The sequence below is a fragment of the Heterodontus francisci genome, chromosome 7, assembly GCF_036365525.1.
Source record: "Heterodontus francisci isolate sHetFra1 chromosome 7, sHetFra1.hap1, whole genome shotgun sequence".
Lineage (NCBI taxonomy): Eukaryota > Metazoa > Chordata > Chondrichthyes > Heterodontiformes > Heterodontidae > Heterodontus > Heterodontus francisci.
In genome coordinates this window covers 47,348,312-47,367,924 of record NC_090377.1, presented here as the reverse complement: position 1 = coordinate 47,367,924, position 19,613 = coordinate 47,348,312, and the positions used below count along the sequence as shown (strand labels likewise).

General features: G+C 42.1%; 1 protein-coding gene across 1 annotated transcript in view; it reads right to left on the bottom strand.

Annotated features, from left to right (window-relative positions):
• Positions 1-10,049: 10,049 nt before the first annotated feature.
• LOC137371955 (inactive dipeptidyl peptidase 10-like) overlaps positions 10,050-19,613 on the bottom strand; it is a 939,618-nt gene continuing 930,054 nt past the window's right edge. Inside the window, exons 25-26 of the mRNA XM_068035118.1 lie at positions 13,590-13,663; positions 10,050-10,723 (exon numbers count right to left, since the gene is read on the bottom strand). Coding sequence (XP_067891219.1) covers positions 10,586-10,723; positions 13,590-13,663 — 212 coding nt within the window. The 3' untranslated portion in view covers positions 10,050-10,585. The remainder of the gene's footprint in view (positions 10,724-13,589; positions 13,664-19,613) is intronic.

Here is a 19,613-nt window from a genome sequence, read left to right as displayed (position 1 = left end):
GTTGCAATTAAACTTGGTTCCTTCACTTCTTCAAAGGTACCAAACAGGGCAGAGACTGATGTTGACTGGTACATCCGGTGCTTTCATGCATCTACTATGTGGTGTGGTATGGCATTGCCTGTCTTAGCTCCCACCATGAGTGGCACAGCATGACAACATAAAGGTTGTACAAGCTGCATTGATTGACCCAACAGCCATATAACCTTTACACGCCGACCATTCCTGGCACTCTCCCCACATACAGGGTGACCGGAGTGCCATTGATCCATCACTGACAGAGGCAATCAATGGCACAGAACGGACAACTCTTACAGAGGGCAGAAATGCAGTGGCTCCCTACACATTTGCAGACGTGCTCCCTGTAATACCATCCCCTCTCACACCTCCCTTGAAGTCTGCAGAGTTGAGAACCCGATAATAAATCCCCCCTCCCACCTCCCTTCATGTATGCAAAGTTGAGACCCCAGTATATCCAGATTTACCTGCACTGTGCTGTTCTGCCGGCTGTTCTCATTCATGAATGGGACGGCAGGTGACAGCCGCCAGCTCAGTGAAAAATGCGGAACTGTGGAGCGACAGGCAGCGGGATACACAATCAGGCAAGGTAAGTAGCGCTTTACATATGGTAATTGGGGTGCCACCGCTGAGCGCGGGGGTGGGGGGCGGGGGGAGCGGGGGGTGCCGGTCCGAGGTCCTGCCGCCACCAGTAAAATGGGGCAGGACCTTCCTGGCGTCGGGGGTCGTGGCGGGTCTCTCCTGGAAGAATATTCTGGGCCCCCATGCCACGATCCCCGACGTCAGAGGGCTGGTAAAATTCAGCCCAAGAAGTGGGGTTCAAAAGATAATGAGTATTATTAATATGCACTGAGATTCCATAGTTAGTGTGCTATATATGTTGTAGACAGTTGGTGAGTTATAATGCTGACTGTGTTCTCTAACAGTTTTCAGTTTGTTTACATGTTTTTGGCAGAGATATTTTTACACAATACAGTAGATAGGGACAAAAATCAGCACTATCCATATTTGAGTGGTCACGATCCACAGAGAAATGTGAAATGCCATATTAATAATCAACAAATGTATAACAGATTGTAACCCCCAAACTGGAAGCAGTTAGGCTTCTGAGCATAAAATTGAGGTTATGGAAGACTTCAATTACTAAATAGATTCATTCAGCAGTGACAAAGTACAGTCAGGAAACCAGGCCATGCAGCTTCTCAAATCCTTTGCAGATACTTCATCTGATCAAGGTGGTTTAGGCCCAATTGGTTTCTATCTGTGCACTTTTTCCAATATTTATTATATTGAAATAAATGGTTGTAAGAATTTAAACAAGTCACAGAAATGATGGACCAGTATTAAATTAAATTTAATGAATAACTTCATAGAAACCATGTCTGTGTCCAGACTTGACTATTCAAAAGCTCTCCTTATTGGCTTCCCATCCTTGATTCTCCATAAATTTCTGCTCGTCCTGTATATACCCTTTACCGCAACAAGTCCTGTTCACCCATCTCACCTGTCCTCAATGACCTACATTGACTCTCAGTTTGCCCATGCCTTAATTTAAAATTTGACTAGAGACCAAAAAGGGGATTTACAGTTGGAGGCAGAAGGTATGAATGAGGTACTAAATGAATACTTTGCATGCGTCTTTACCAGGGAAGGAGATGCTGCTCAAGTCATAGTGGAAGAGGAGGTAGCTGAGACACTGGATGGGCTAAAAATTGATAAAGAGGAAGTATTAGATAGGCCAGCTGATAAGTCAGCAGGAGTGGATGAGATGCATCCAAGGATATTGAAAGAAGTAAGTTTGGAAATTGTGGAAGCACTGGCCATAACTTTCCAATCCTCCTGAGATACAGGGGTGATGCCAGAGGACTGGAGAATAGTAAATGTTAGACCCTTGTTCAAAAAAGGTGATAAGGATAAGCCCAGCAACTATAGACCAGTCAATTTAACTTCAGTGGTAGAAAAAGCATTTAGAAATGATAAATGGGAAAAAATTAACAGTCACTTGGACAAATGTGGATTAATTAAGGAAAGCCAGCATGGATTTAAGGGAAAATTATGTTTAACTAACTTGATTGAGTTTTTTGATGAGGTAACAGAGGGAGTTGATGAGAGTAATGCGATTGATGTGGTGTACATGGACTTCCAAAAGATGTTTGATGAAGTGCCACATAATAGGCTTGTCAGCAAAGTTAAAGCCCATGGAATAAAAGGGATAGTGGCAGCATGGATACGAAGTTGGCTCAGTGACAGGAAACAGAGAAGTTATTTTTCAGACTGAAGGAAGGTGTCAGTGGAGTTTCCCAGGGGTTGCTGTTAGGACCACAATTTTTCTTGATCTATATTAATGACCTAGACTTGGGTGTGCAGGGCATAATTTCAAAATTTGCAGATAACACAGAACTTGGAAGCATTTTGAACTGTAAGAAGGATACTGATAGACTTCCAGAGGACATAGACAGGCTGGCGGAATGGACGGATAAGTGGCAGATGAAATTTAATGCAGACACGTGAAGTGCTTCATTTTGGTAGGAAGAATGAGAAAAACAATATAAAATGAAGAATGCAATTCTAAAATGGGTGCAGGAGCAGGGGGTCCTGGGGATATATGTACACAAATCATTGAAGGTGACAGGGCACATTGAGAAAGCCGATAAAAAAGCATACGGGATGCATATTTTTCTAAATAGGGGCATTGAGTACAAAAGCAAGAAAGTAATGATAAAACTTTATAAAACACTGGTCTGGCCTCAACTGGAGTATTGGGCCCAGTTCTGGGGACCACACTTTAGGAAGGATGTGAAGGCTTTAGAGAGGGTGCAGAAAAGATTCAAGAGAATGGTTCCAAGGATCAGGGACTTCAGTTATGTGGATAGATTGGAGAAGCTGGGACTGTTCTCCTTGAAGAGAATATTGAGAGGCGATTTGTTAGTTAGTTAGTTAGAGATACAGCACTGAAACAGGCCCTTCGGCCCACCGAGTCTGTACCGACCATCAACCACCCATTTATACTAATCCTACACTAATTCCATATTCCTACCACATCCCCACCTGTCTCTATATTTCCCTACCACCTACCTATACTAGGGGCAATTTATAATGGCCAATTTACCTATCAACCTGCAAGTCTTTTGGCATGTGGGAGGAAACCGGAGCACTCGGAGGAAACCCATGCAGACACATGGAGAACTTGCAAACTCCACACAGGCAGTACCCAGAATTGAACCCGGGTCGCTGGACCTGTGTGGCGGCTGCGGTGCTAACCACTGCACCACTGTGCCGCCCATGATAGAGCTGTTCAAAATCATGAGGGGTCTGGACAGAATAGATAGGGAGAAACTGTTCCTGTTGGCAGAAGGGTTGAGAACCAGAGGACACTGATTTAAGGTGATTGGCAAAAGAAGCAACAGCAACATGAAGAAAATATTTTATATGCAGCAAGTAGTTAGGATGTGGAAAATACTGTCTGAGTGTTTGGTGGAAGCAGATTCAATCAAGGCTTTCAAAAGAGAATTGGATCATTATCTTGAGAAAAAAATTGCAGGGCTATGGGGAAAAGGCTGGGGAGTAGGAATAGGGAAGTTGCTCTTGCAGAGAGCTGGCATGGACTTGCCAGGCTGAATGGCGTCCTTCTGTACTGTAACCTTTCTCTGATTCTGTTTAAGCCCCTTTATGGTCTCGTCTCTCTCTACCTGTGTAATCTTCCCCACCCCTGCAATGCCTCCCAAACATTCCATTCCTCTGACTTTGGCCTCTTGTGCATCTTCCTCTCTCTTCACCCTACCTTTGGCAGCCAAAGCTCTGCAATGCCCTCCTTAAACCCCTCGGCTGCTCACCTCCCTCTCCTCCTTTAAGATCCTGCTTAAAACCAACCTTTGACCATGTCACCTCTCCTAATGACTACTCTTTGGCTTGGCATCCAGTTTTTGTGTTGTGACCCAGACATTCTGATTCCATTTCCTTTTTTAAAATTAATATTTCATGTAGCTGCAAGTTATGCATGGTGAAATCGGCAAGGCCTAGCTGTCTTGATAAATTCACATTTTAGGTAAACATTTTTCCAATTGCACTTTGTGGTGACATTATGAATGTAGTTATGAAGATTTCTTCCGTGCTATTTCTTGTGAAATCATAAACAGATTCTTTTGGAGCATTCTTACAATTTCATCAAAATATTCTTCAGAAACACAATTATGAAGCTGTGACACATAATAATCAGATGCACCCCTGGACAACCATCCTTGGAAACATCAAATCTTGAAACATAATGTAAAAAAAGACATTTTGATATCATTGTCCTTGGAAAATCATAGCACACATAGATAAAGTATATTTCAGAAGTCGAATGACTGGACTTTGCATGATACTGCACAATATGTAAAGACGAGTAATAATGTTGTGAGTGAGATAACAAAAATATTACATTGGCAAACCTGTGTGAAACAAAGGATCTTTTTTGTGGTTGTTATTCCATAATCAATGTTTTTTCTCATTATTCATGAACAATGAACTTATGAGGAAATTATAAAATGCAGTGTCATCAATAGAATAAGATAATATTTCCTTAAATCTGTTTATATTGTAAGTGTGGCCCTACTTTAGTATGGTTGATTTTTTTTTTAGGAGTTCAAAGATGTTTGCGCATTGTTTCACAGGGAAACTTATTGAAATGGTTGGAAGAAGTTAATGTGATGTAGAAATAGCTGTTCTTGGAAGGAATATTCAGTCTACAGCTATTGATTCTGCGGTGAGGAACTCCAGGAAAAGAACAATTTTGGAACAACACAGGTGGAGCTTGACATAGTCTTTAGTATTAGATCTGTGTTGTCCAGTACGTTGACAAGAAGCCACGTGTAGCTAATTTGAAAATCAGATGTGGCTAATTTTATTTTTGACTAGTATATAAAAAAAAGTCATTAAGCATGTGATCTCAATAATCATATTTGCATGGCATATGCAAGTGTACTTTAAATTGTGTATTTGTTGACAAAATAGCACGACAAAAAGCAGAATGTGAGTGTTTAAATTGTGCTTTCTTGGTTACTACTTATTGGTTATCTGCTAAAATGGTGTGCAACATGGGCGAAAATGCCAGACAATAGCACCATGGAAATATCAACAATACTGTATAGAGACGGGTGCTGACATACCATCTGCTGAATGTGAAGCTGCTTCATTGGAATTATCCATGAATTCTAATAGTTTTGAAACACAAAGTATCTCATGTGCTGTTTTATTTCAATTGCTTAATTTAAATTACTGGATAATTTGAATCTTTCCAAGTTAGATTTTGAATTAACAGTTTGACTGTATAATTCATCCACTCTGCTTTTATAGCGATAGTTTTTTGGTTGAAATTATAATTTTCTATTTAAGATTAAACAGAACTATTTTGCCTGAAAAGTGAATTGGTACCAGATGTTGTATGATTACCTTTAAGAGTGATGTCCCTTTAAGATCTTGGTATGCTAATGAGCTAAATACCAGGATGCAGTCATGTGACTTGGAGCCCGAGTCACTCTGCAACTGTAACACCCAGAGACAGGTTCTGTAAATAGTTAGCTCTGTACTGTAGAATAGTTTAGCTGTAATAAATCTGTTTGAGATCTTCAGCATGACTGGACTCCACCCATCTCATTTAGGTTGCATCAGACAACATAAAAGATCTCATTATATGGTGGCAGCCAAGGTGAGAAAAAAAGTCTAAGTTTAAGACCACAGTTTTGAAAATGACTTTCCGACAGCCATTGCAGAAGAAAAAAAGAACTTAACAAGCTGTAGAAGACAGTGCACAGAACGACAGGCTGCAAGTGAATCGGGTGAGTCATTGTGCCGATGGTCGAGGGATACTGTTTAAAAAGTCCTTTAAAAGCTTGATTTTTTCCCCAAAGACTCTGTTTAAAAAAATTGAGAAGACCTGACTCACCTCCCAGGCTGATTAAGGTCAATGCCATTACAGAAGGCATCCATTAGAACAAATGTGGGAAAACTCAAATCACTGCAGAGCCTTCATCCGTGCAGCTAAAGTTTAAAAAATCTATTAAACCACTCAAGAGTGAATAAAAGCTTCCATTTAGGAAGCCATAGTAAAAAAAACCCTCAAAAACCACTCAAGTGTGAACAACATAAACTCTGGCAAAAAAACATGGAACTACCTATTGAACAGCTGTGTAAGCAGAACAGGCTTAAGTTCTGGAAGCAAGATAAACACTCAGCACTAGCAAACACCTCCTCCTGTCAATCAAAGCAGCTAGTCTAAATAACAGAGTTTCTTAAAGGGGAAACAGTGCAGAGTAATAGTATAAGTCTTAAAGCAAGTTTTAAGCAAAAGAACAGCAGGAAGGTGGATACCAAATTTCCCAGCATGAACTGGAAGGCCTTGGATATCCTATCTGAGTTCCAACTGTTCAAACAAAGAATGCAGTTATGCTTTACTGACCAAACAACTGTAGAACCAGAAAAAAAGCTGTAAAAATACTAATAGCAGTTGGAAATGAGGGATTGCACAGAATCAATACCTCTGGCTTATCTGAAGAAGGCCAGAAAGATCTATGGAAAGTGCTGGAAGATCAACTCCAATAAAGAGTGAATTTTCAAATTCACTGCCTAGAATTGATATCCCACAGGTAACAGCCATAGGAATCAATAGACCAGATCATCTGTAGATGCCGTAATACTGAGCTGTCGGATCGAATAATGGAGCTGGTGATTGTATCAACACCCATTGAAGAATTTCAGAAAGACCTCTTGGGGGAAAAAGAAAGGTTACAGCATTGATACACTATTGGATGATGGCAGGAAATATGAAGCCATTGTAGCTGGACAACAGCATCTGCAAACACTAGGTGACGTCAACTGTATCGGCACAATAACCAAGTCGAAAAGAGCAAGCAAGCTGTGTGATAAGTGTGGTTGGTCCCACTCACTGCGAAGTTGTCCTGCATTTCAAGACTTGTGCAAGGCAAGCGGTGCAAAAGGACACTGGGCTTGCCTATGCAAGAAATCTGGCTCCAAAGACGCAACCAGAAGTCATGGTACAACACAAGCAAACAGAAAACAGGCCAACACCAGCAAGGAAAGCACCAGAGACCTGGGTAAATGCAAGCCAATACATGAAGTCCACAGCAAAACAGACCTGAGACAAAACTCAGAGAGAAGCAGTCCTCAGACAGAAGACAAACAGACATTCCACATTGTAAACCTGACACATCATATTGATGAAGTCAAACAACTGGAAGCTTTCACCACTATTAACATCATGTGCGCAAAGAAAGCTGGCAAATATACACTCAGGGTTACGACTGACACTGGTGCTAGCGCAGATATCCTCCCAGTCCGAATCCTCAAAGATACGTACTAGAGTCATTGGAAATCAATGATACAACCGACAACTGCAAAGTTATCTGCATACAATCGGTCACCCATCCCTTGCAGTAGCACACTAACAATGCGATACAGCTATGACAATTCGGCATGGAAACCACAAATATTCTACCTAGTAGACACAAGTGGACAGTGCAAGGACATCAACATCATCAACTATCCACGAGAGCATTACCAAGAGGAAATTCCCAAGGACCGGAAACTGCTTGCAGATTTTGGTTGGCATCCAACGGTGCAGTCTGGAAACCCAGCAACAGCACAACTATGCCACACCTTCACTCTGCTCTCTAGAGAACTGCCAGCATCACAATGAGCCAGAACAGACAGATACCTCCATGAGGCCAGGTCCTCCTCCCCCAACAAGTTCTCAACCTTGAGCCCAAGACCTTCAGACGTGGAGGATGAGGAGAGGTGAAGGGCACACAATGTCCTGAAGGGGCAAAGGAGGAATAAGTTGAAACATTGTCTGTTGGTTTTTCGAGATAAGGTGATGGAGCTTTCCAAGAATGACAAGACCTCAAAAGCGGTCATGCTGAGAAAAGCAACAGAGTATATTAGCAGGCTGAAGGTAGAGAAAAAGAAACTGAATGCAGAGAGGGAGAAACTTCAGAAAAAACAGCAAGAGATGAGACACAGTTTCCACGAGCAAGAATTGTCGAACAACCGAAACGATCTATGGACTTTTAAGCCTCTGCACTTGTAAAGTTCCTTGTCTCTATACCTGTGTAAATAATTTTGATATATAATGTATTATATTTTTTAAAATTGTAACATACGAGACTTATCTTTGGGGAAAAAAAGGGAATGTTGTATGATTACCTTTAGGAGTGATGTCCCTTTAAGATCTTAGTATGCTAATGAGCTAAGTACTAGGATGCAGTCATGTGACTCAGCTAGAGTCACTCTGCAACTGTAACACCTAGAAACAACTTCTGTAAATAGTTAGCTCCATACTGTATAATAGTTTAGCTGTAATTAACCTGTCTGAGATCTTCAGCATAACTAGACTCCACATATCTCATTTATGTTGCATTGGACAACATAAAGAATGCATTATACCAGACAGCACCTACTTACTTTTGAAAATAGTGTAATTTCAAGTGCAAATATCAGTCTAGTTATGTTTGTGTTTTCTGTTCCATTTATGGTGAATGACAGCATGAAAATGTTATAAAATGAGTTACATCGGGGCTCTGGTGAATGAACCTTCTCTTAACAATCCAAGAGATAGACAGCTGTATTTGTTACTTTATTATTTCCATTCATGTATCTCCCTACAAGTATCTCTTACTATTCAACCAATTGTACTATAAATGCCTCAATATAACTACAAATAAAGCAGTGCCTAAAATTTTATATAACAAAGCCACAGTATCAACAGAATACACATCAAGTCATAATAGCATTTTATTTTTGTATTACTCAATAATAATGAGAAATGTAACCTACTTAAGTCTTTGCTCCTCCAAAATATTATTCCAGGTAACTCATTCATCTACAAATCTCCGCCATCAAAGTGTATCCTCTCTGTAATCTTTAGATTCTCAATAAAAGTCCATGTTTGGGAAGGGTGGAAGAAGGGGAATAATATAACAAGCAATTGATTTGCTCTTTCCATCTACTATATTTGATTTGCCAATAACAGAAAATAAAATACCTTTTCTTAAAAGCTTTTGTACAAACCATTTATATTCTACATATTTACAAATGTAAAACGGGCATTAGCAAAGATGTAAAGAACAGGCTTTATCATTAGAATGGGAAGTTTTGTTGCTTCTTCATTAAAAGTCAAATGTTCTGCAAGATTTAAGTCTCTCAGCTTTTGGCCACATGATGGCATACTTGCCGCAACTCATCATAGATGTCTTATCTTTATCATAGATTGCCAATGGATAGGTTCACTCGTTAACTTGTGGATTTGTGGCTAGAAAAATTATGATTATTTTGCAGGACTGAAATATAAGAAAGATTCCTCAGGAATTATTTTTATCCAGCTCCATGTGAGAGCACTCTGGCAAGGCTGACGTTTATAGTCATAATGTGTAGTTTCTGGTAGATACATTCCAATGATACTGCTTCCTGGTTCAGTATATTGTGTGCAATTCCATGAGTGTGGACCTAATTGCAGCCTGAAGAATGAATGCTGGAAGTTGCATCAATTAACGGAATCTAAAAGAGATTTTAACCATGAGTTATTGAATTGTCTTGTATCTGAATATTTTTTTCCCTTTGGGGAAATCAAATTGAAGGAGGCCATTAAAGTACAATGATTTATTACGTTTTGCATTATAAAACAGGATGTGGTAAATGTAACCCTGAATTACAACAACCTTATTGCAGTGAAGAGATTCACACAAGTCCGAGTGTTATTTGGGGTTGTGGCAATTTGCTAATAAAAGACTCATTTCCGAGCTTTTATTGCCTGATGATGAATGCCTGATCTCTGCTAAATTGTGAATCATCATATTGTCATCCAAAATTAAAATGTATATCTTGAAAAAGAAAGATTCTCTTATGGTGAGGGGGAGTTAAGCTAATGTGTGATACATGATAAATTGTGATAAGACAATACCACAGATATTTTGCAAACACAGTCTACCTTTGAAAAGACTTGTAAAAATTCTGTTTATTAATGTAATATAATGGGATGTGAGGGAAGCTGGATAGTTTTAAATTTGCAAATCACAATATCTGATTTCTGACATAATGGATGCACGTCATAATATATATGCCATCATCTTTGTGCAAGTGACAATACAAACATTAAGAAAATAAATGTGTGCACTTTAAATGTCTGTTAATATCTCAACAAGTATTAACGTATACAGCAGTGAAGCCAAATAAAACACACATGCAGAAAGCTGTAGGTTTAGGTGACATATGCACAATTGGAATTCTGATGTTTTTTAAAATTGTACTAACAGGTTGCTATACTCCCAAAACAGTTTTACTGTTCCTTTGAAAATAATCTTGGACCTGGTACATGAATTTCAAGTCCTTTTTGCCAGTCATCAGATTCATAATCTCTAATGTGCTGTTCCTGTAGATTTCTTGTAGCTGCCCTGGTACTTCTGCACTTCCACTAACAGTGGTATTTAATGCTGGGTTCTGAGCGTTCCGGACTATTAGCTTTGTCTTTATTCAATATTTTGAGTTTACTTTCCTTTTTTCTTTTAAATAGTTCCTGATTCTATTCATCCTCCTCTGGTTCTTTCTGTAATATAGGCATTTCTTGCTTGAGGCACTCTCTGAAAAAGTTCAGGATAGCACTGTACATATGACGCTTGCTTTTTTCAGCTGCAATAAAATGGCCTTCATCTGGATAAATCTGTCTCAAATAAAATAAAATGTTAGTGAGACATGTGATGAAATGTTATTTTAAGCACATATTAGTGAAATTTAACCATAACAATTTATTTGAACTGAGCAGAACATTTTATGGGTATTACAATTATTGATACTTATTTAGACAATACTGTGTCAATTTAACATGTTTTAGATATATCATAATTACATAAATTACCGTAAGTGGTAACAACAATTGTTAATTTGATGAGGGAATATTAGCACCAGCCAGTGTATAAGCATTACATTGCCCTTCAAAAGTTATCCAATGAAACTCATTTGTGCTCCACACAAGGTGAGGACTGGAAATGTTGCTCTTTATCTGCCATATCCTTGGTTTTGTACATCAATAAATAAACATTTGAGAGATGAAATAAATGCAATGCAGAGTTCTTTCTGCATTTGCTTTAATATATATTTTCGTGTAGCTGGGGAAGCAGCTATAGTTCGATGTCGAGGTTAAAAATCCATTCAACGACTTCAGCTGATGCAGTGTGAATGGTTATGATGCCACCAGGGCAAGGGTTCAATATGTGGGCAATGGTCTGACTTGGATGGCCACAGTCACATTTTGGGCTGTTTGTGCAGCAAGTGGCCACATGTTGCCTGGCCCGTCCTCAAATGGTTGAGGGTTGTCCAGATTTTCTGTGGGAGACTGAAACCTGGGACTTCACCACTCAGGTCAGTTACCAGGTTGCGGTTGGTGATGTTACCAGTCAACCAGGAAGTGCACCATCGAGAGGTGGGACTGTCAGTGGTTTGCAGGGTGTGGAGTGTGTTCCAGTAGGGGCTACGAGATTTCAAGCGAGTGTGTGGGGTTTTGTTTTGAGGTCCCGTATCAATGGGAGTGCTTTGTTAGCTGTCAGCTGATGGTGTTCTTTGAGGAGAATGTTTTCCCTGCAGACATCAGGAGGTTCAATGTGTGTTAGCACAGGAAGCCATTCGAGCTGTGTTGGTCTCAACATTCCAGAAATAATCCTCATGATTTCCCAGAGGTGGATATCTACCATGTTTGTGTGGCGGCTCCTGAGCCAGGTTCAGCAGCAGCACTCAGCTGTTGGGTAGACCAGAGCAAGTGAAGCAGTGCATAGTGTGTTGGCTCTGATGCCCCAAGTGGTACCTAGCAATTTCCTTATGAGATTCACTCTCGTCTTGACCTTGTCTCCGGTGTCTGGAGGTGTTGCCTGTAAGTCAATGTACGGTCAAAAGTGATGCCAAGGTATTTTGGCGCTGGGTTGTGTGTGAGTGATCAGCCACAGAACTGAACGTGAAGTTCTTCTCTGGCCTTCCAGTTGTTCAAGTGGAAGGCTGAAACGGCAGTTTTGGTGGCATCTGATCGCAGTCTCCATTTTCTGAAGTATGCTTCCAGAGAACATAGATCATCAGTGAGTGTTTTTGCAATGTCTTGATGTTCTTTAGCTTGGAAAGCCAAGGCCAAGTCATCAGCATATTTGAAGAGCTATAACTTTGTGGGAGGGAGGTCACTGGTATATATGTTGAAAAGGGCCAGTGGGAGCCCATTGTTGGTTATGCACGGGCGGCTGATTTGATCTCTAAGGTGTACAATGAACAGTCGATTGCTGATCATGGAGTTGATTAGTTGTAGGGTTTTCACACGGCAGATGGTTTTGGAGAGTTTCAGCAGCATGCCTGTGTTCCACACTGTTTCATAAGCACAGGATAAGTCAACAAAGGTGGTTCCTGTCTTCAGACCTTTCTGAAAACTAGCCTTAATATGTGAGGTCAGTGTCAGGATCTGCTCGAAGCAGTTAAGGCCTGTGTGAAAACTTGTCTTTTGGTGGGGGCCATCGCTGATTCCAGGATGGGACTCTGTCTGTTTAGCAGGAGACGTTCCAGGACCTTACATGTTATTGAGAGCAGGGAAATGTAGTGGTAGCTATGTGGGTCACTGAGTGGTTTGCCTGGCTTGGCAATGGTGCCTGTGCTATGGATGTTGGTAAACAGCTTTGCTAGCCACTTTCTTCCCTGTGATCTGAGGTTCTTCAGGAATTCTGGGTGAATCCCATCGACTCCTGCTGCTTTGCCTGGCTTGGTAGCCGACAGGTCAAAGCCCACTTTGTCTTGTGTGTAAGGGGTTGAGAAGTCTTGAGAGACTGTATCAGAGCTGCTCTTACCATCCGCTTAACTTTCCTGCTTCAATCAAAACATAGAAGAATGCTCCCTATAGGACCAGTTTAATATTTCAGGTTTTTTGAACTCTTGTTGTGATGGCATTTTTAAGCAAGACTAAATTAGCAGTAAATTATGAGACCTATTTTGTGCTATGGCTTCTAGCCACTGGAAACTAGGGACAGGCTGTCTAATTCAACTGTCAGACATCATTATCTTGCTAGACTATCCCCAGAGTTCAGATACTCTTTCACTGACTTGCTATATACTGAAGCTGCATAATTGCTTGCAGAATGTGAACACTGTTGGCTAATTTAGGGATTAATCTATCTTCCTTTTAATGGCATTTCCATCAATGGTTCCAATACCCTCCTCCAGGTGCTCATCCGCCCGAGGCCATTGGCACTTTCTGGACTTGGCCAGGTTGGTTAACTGCTGCCTGGCACTCAGTATTGACCAGTCACAGACAGTGCCATCTATTGCCATTACCGTAGCAGGCTTTAAAACCTGATACCATTGTCAGACATTCATAATTTGGTTCTTATTCCAAAACTGAAACAAAATGAGGTGACAGCATGAAATGGATTTCCATCAGGATTTCAAGGGGAATAAGTTAATGATTCAAAGCAATGCTCAAAAGCATTAATTTATTCAGTTAGCTCAACCTCGAGATTTGTTGCACTGGCAGTACAAATATATATTAATTATAAATTAAATACCTGTAGAGTGTAGTTTCTTTCGGTTTTCACCAGGTGTTGTATCAGCTCTGCTGTGTGCTGAAAATGTACATTTGCTGCAAAAAAGTAATTAAAAAGGTTGATAACTGAAAATAAAAACTGGCCTTTAGTAGCTGTTCATCAAGGCAGATTGCACCAAATCTAATAAAGCTGCTTTTAAATGGATCTAAATTAATTACACACCTAATTGTTTCAAATTTATTCTGGTCAAGGTCGATGTGAGAGAGAAATAATTCTACAGGATGCTGGTTTTAAAATGTATTAAAAGCCCCAAGTGTGTCAATTGCCCAGCTGTCATTTCAAACCGAATCAAGAGGTATGGAACATTGGCATCCTGGTTGACGCTGAATTCAGTTTCCCCTGACAATATCTGCTCCCTTACCAAAACAACTTTCTCTCACCAACACCCAATCTTCATCACTGGTCTCCCTATTTAAATTATTATCCACAAGCTGCAACTCATTCAATTTGCTGTGGCTTGCATCCTCACCTGCTCTAATTCACACACAATGGGCTGAATCTAGTGACCCTGTCGCAGATCCCGGCGGTGGACGCCATCTCCGCTTGTCACGTGTGCAGCGGGACACCGCAATCACGAGGTGGGCAGCTAATTACAATAATGGAGGTGCGAAGCCCATCCAATTAAATGATGGGAGCGGGCTCCGAGGCACAGATTGTGTTGTCAGCTGACCCCTCAGCAGTAGCTGGCACCATTTTCAAAATGCTGTCAGCCCTGCTTGTAATGCTGCCTTTCAGTGAGGCAGTGAAGCTGGAGTGCTGCTGGAGCCTTTTGATGGTACTTTGAATTGCTGAACCACCACCAACTGCACTCAGCAGCCACCCACCGCCACCCCCCCCACCCCACAACACTACTGAACACTACTGTAGCTGCTGTTTCCTGAGGCTACTGGAACCCTCTACAAGACTACTGCAGCTGCTCTTTCTTGAGATTGCAACTCCAGGACCCTGTTGCACCAGGACTTCCAACTGTCAGAACAGAGCCTGATGGAACTGGGACCATGTATGATGCAATACATCGGTGGTCTGATGATTTAGCAATGCCTTCATGCAGATTCTCTTCCAGTCTGCAAGAGAAATGTGGGAGTCCTTGTGTTTTGAAAATTGCATTGTGCATTTTGTCCACTTGAGGCTACCATACATACAGATACCAGGAGAGGGAGTTGGGAAAAGAAAGCACAATAAAGGAATCCATGGGGAGGATTGTATGTAGGCAATGGGGGACTCGGCCACCGGCTGAAGAGCTGGCGAGAGCCCTGCGTCACGTCCTTTGGGGAAGGTCCACCACATTACATGCCAATTAGCACAAAAGAAGATGGTTGTGGTTGTTGGAGGTCAATCATCTCAGCTCCAGGGCATCACCGCAGGAATTCCTCAGGATAGTGTCCTAGGCCCTATCATCTTCAGCTGCTTCATCAATGACCTTCCTTCAATCATAAGGTCAGAAGTGGGGACGTTCGCTGATGATTGCACAATGTTCAGCACCATTCGTGACTCTTCAGATACTGAAGCAGTCCATGTAGGACAATATCCAGGCTTGGGCTGATAAGTGGCAAGTAACAGTCACACCACACACGTGCCAGACAATGACCATTTCCAACAAGAGAGAATCTAACTATCTCCCCTTGACATTCAATACCATTGCTGAATCCCCCACTATCAACATCCTTGGGGTTACCATTGACCAGAAACTGAACTGGAGTAGCCATATAAATACCATGGCTCCAAGAACAGATCAGAGGCTAGGAATCCTGCAGTGAGTAACTCACCTCCTGATTCCCCAAAGACTGTCTACCATCTACAGGCACAAGTCAGGTGTGTGATGGAATACTCTCCACTTACTTGGATGTGTGCAGCTCCAACAACACTCCAGAAGCTTGACACCATCCAGGACAATGCAGCCCGCTTGATTGCACTCCTTCCACAACCAACACACAGTGGCAGCAGTGTGTACCATCTAAAAGATACACTGCAGCAACGCACCAAGGCTCCTTCAACAGCACCTTCCAAACCCACAATCTCTACTACCTAGAAGGACAAAGGCAGCAGATGCATGGGAACAGCACCACCTGCAAGTTCCCCTCCAAGCCACACACCATCCTGACATGGAACTATAGTGCCGTTCCTTCGCGGTCGCTGGGTCAAAATCCTGAAACTCCCTTCCTAACAGCACTGTGGGTGTACCTACACAACATGGACTGCAGTGGTTCAAGAAGGCATCTCACCACCACCTTCTCATGAGCAGTTAGGGATGGGCAATAAATGCTGGCCTGGTCAGCGGCGCCCACATCCCCATAAACGAATAAAAAAACTTAAGTGGACAGTGGTAGAACTTCTGCTCGATTAAGGACCCCGGTGATGGAAGTCCTACCTGCTGAGAGTTGCCAGCCAATAAGAGGCTGGCAACTCATTTACTGAGCAGCGCTACCATGGAGGCAGTAATGCACCTACCCAAAGCTTAGGCACATCGAGGGACCCAGGCCACCAATGAATCATGGCGGGAGGGGTTTTTCAGGGTCAGGATCAGGAGGGTGGGGATTGTGGTTGGGTGGGGGGGGGGGTGGGGGGAGAAGGGGTCAGCAGCAAAAGCTGGGATTGGCTCTCAGCGCCCCCACCCCCCCCACCCGCCCCACTCACCCTTGCCACCTTTCCTGATGCAGGGTCCCTCAACCAGGCACTAAGTGCCTTTGAATTAGTAAACCCACCCCCTGCCTTACCTCCATGGACTTAATTGGATGGCAGCGGGAAGGTGGCAGGGTCCCCACTTGCCACCACCCCACCCAATTAAATGCTTTCCCCACCTCCAAATTCATTGCAAGGGAGAGCATAAAATCCATCCCTCATGTTTCTAACAGCATTTATTTTTTATTTATTTGTTTAGAGATACAGCACTGAAACAGGCCCTTCGGCCCACCGAGTCTGTGCCGACGAACAACCACCCATTTATACTAATCCTACAGTAATCCCATATTCCCTACCATCTACCTACACTAGGGGCAATTTATAATGGCCAATTTACCTATCACCTGCAAGTCTTTGGCTGTGGGAGGAAACCGGAGGACACGGCGAAAACCCACGCGGTCACAGGAAGAACTTGCAAACTCCGCACAGGCAGTACCCAGAATTGAACCCGGGTCCCTGGAGCTGTGAGGCTGCGGTGCTAACCACTGCGCCGCCCTATGCAGCAGTTCAGTGTCTCTTACTAACTCTGGCTGAATCTTAATTCCAAGAACATCACATTGGTGACGAGGTTGGGGGAAAATAGGAAATGGATTGGGAAAAAAAAAATATTGCTTTTAGGTATGAAACTTTTGTCTACTTTCTGCAGAGAGTATTTTAAGTTGGAGACTTATAGCTGTGTACACATACACTGATCTCTCCAAAATAACCATCCAATCAAAATAAAAATCTCAGTTTTTATAGAGAAGTTTTCTCTGAAAGCAACACAATCACAGATTCTGATCACACATTATTACAGTGTTGCTGATCAATATGGTATTGTCTAGCCCAATCTACCACCTTTTGATGTGCATTCAGAGCTATCATCTGTATTCCCATGTTGGCAAAAGTGGCTGCGACGTTTTGAAGGCGCCATTGCAAGTTTTACAATCACAGATAGCAAAAGAAAAAAGGCTCTACTTTTCTTCTATGAAGGTGAAGAATTGGAGGATATCTTTCGGACACTTACATCTGAGCAAAATGATTACGATTCAGCAAAATATGCACTATCAACCTACTTCACACCCAAGAAAAATACCATATATGAAACAATTGTCTTCCAAGGCACTAAGCAAGAAACAAAATGAGACAATTAACCAATATTGCATGCAATTGAGGCAACTAGCAACCAAATGTGACTTTGGTGATGTTGAACATGTTGAACGGGAAATCAAAACACAAATAATCGAAGGCTGTCTCTCAAGTCAACTCTGCCAAAAAGCACTTGAGAAAGACAGAAAGCTGTTGGAGTTAGCAAGATCACTATTGGTCTCAGAGTCCAGAGCTACTGAAGTTGAGGCTGCCAACTGTGACTACCACTCTCCAAGTTCAACTCCTGTGAACATTATTCATCGCTTATGTACCAGGAAATCACCTGCAAAGTAACAACAGCCATCTCACAAACAGAGTTGTGACTTGTCCAAAGAATGTTTCCACTGTGGCGATGCTTACCCAGTGTCCTGCTACTGTTAAACAGTGTAAGGCTGGTGGAAAACTCAATCACTTTGCTCGTGTTTGTTGCTCATCAGCAAAGTCAACTACTAAGACCAATACCAACAGAAGGGTGCCACCTATGTATTCCACAGCAAAAGGACGACAGAATGTAGCCAATGTAGAGGTGGATGATCCTGGATATACTTTTGTGGTCTCTCTCAGATACAACAAACAGCCATGTGTGGCTGTGACCATTGGCTGCTTAAAGGTAGATGCTCTTACCGACACAGGAGCATCTGTCAATGTCATGGAAGACAAAACATTCAACCAACTTCAGGATTGCCCCACTCAGTGCAAACTAGGAAATACGAAAGTTTTCCCTTACAACAGTGATGAACTGCTAAAAGTTCTCAGGACTTTTGAAATGCTGGTCTCATTCAAAGACACTAGAACAAATGTTGTATTCTATGTCACATCTGGAGAATGTGAAACACTTATCAGTTGTCACACAGCATAAGAACACAAGACACAGGAACAGAAGTAGACCATATGGCCCATCGAGCCTGCTCCACCATTCAATACGATCATGGCTGATTTGGGCTTCAATTCCACTTTCCTGCCCCCTCCCCATGTCCCTTGATTGCCCATGAGACCAAAAATCTATCTATCCCAGTGTTAAATGTATTCAATGATGGAGCATCCACAACCCTGTGGGGTAGAGAATTCCAAAAAATTCACAACCCTTTGAGTGTAGTAATTTCTCCTCATCTCAGTCCTGAATGATCGGCCAATTATCCAGAGACTGTGTCTCCATCATCTAGATTCCCTGACCAGCAGGAACAATATCTCAGCTCTAACCCTATCAAGCCCTTTCAGAATCTTGTATGTCTCAATTAGATTGCCTCTCATTCTTCTAAACTCCAGAGAATATAGACCCAATTTATTCAGCCTTTCATCATGGGACAACCCCCCCCATCCCAGGGACCAATTTAGTAAATCTTCGCTACACTGCCTCCAGTGCAAGTATATCTTTTCTTAAATGTGGACACCAAAACTGCACACAGTATTCCAGGTCTCACAAAGCCCTGTACAATTTTAGTAAGACTTCTTTATTCCTGTACTCCAATCCCTTTGCAATAAAGGCCAACATTCCATTTGCCTTTCTAATAGCCTGCTGCACCCGCATGTTAACTTTGTGCGTTTCTTGTACGAGTACCCCCAAGTCTCTCTGAACATCAACGCTTTCCAGTTTCACACCTTTTAAAAAATATCCTGCTTTTCTAAGTTTATGACCAACGTGAACAACTTCACACTTCCCTACATTATACTCCATTTGCCATCTTGATATCCACTCACTTAACCTGTCTATATCTCTTTGCAGCCTCTCTATGTCCTCCCCACAGTTTATCTTTCCACCGACTTTTGTATCAGCAAACTTAGATACATTACTCTCTGTCTCTTCATCCAAGTCATTAATATAGAGTGTAAATAGCTAAGGCCCCAGCACTGACCCTTGTGGCACTACCTGCCAACTTGAAAATGCCCCATTTATGCCCACTCTCTGCTTCCTGTCTGTTAACCAATCCTCCATCAATGCTAATATATTACCCTGAACACCAGGAGCCCTTATCATACAGCCAACCAAATCGGAACTCAGTGATGCCATTGATTCTCTAGCCAGCGGAAAAGCCCCGGGAAGGACAGCATTACCCCTGAAATAATCAAGAGTGCCAAGCCTGCTATACTCTCAACACTACATGAACTGCTTTGCCTGTGCTGGGACGAGGGAGCAGTACCACAGGACATGCGCGATGCCAATATCATCACCCTCTATAA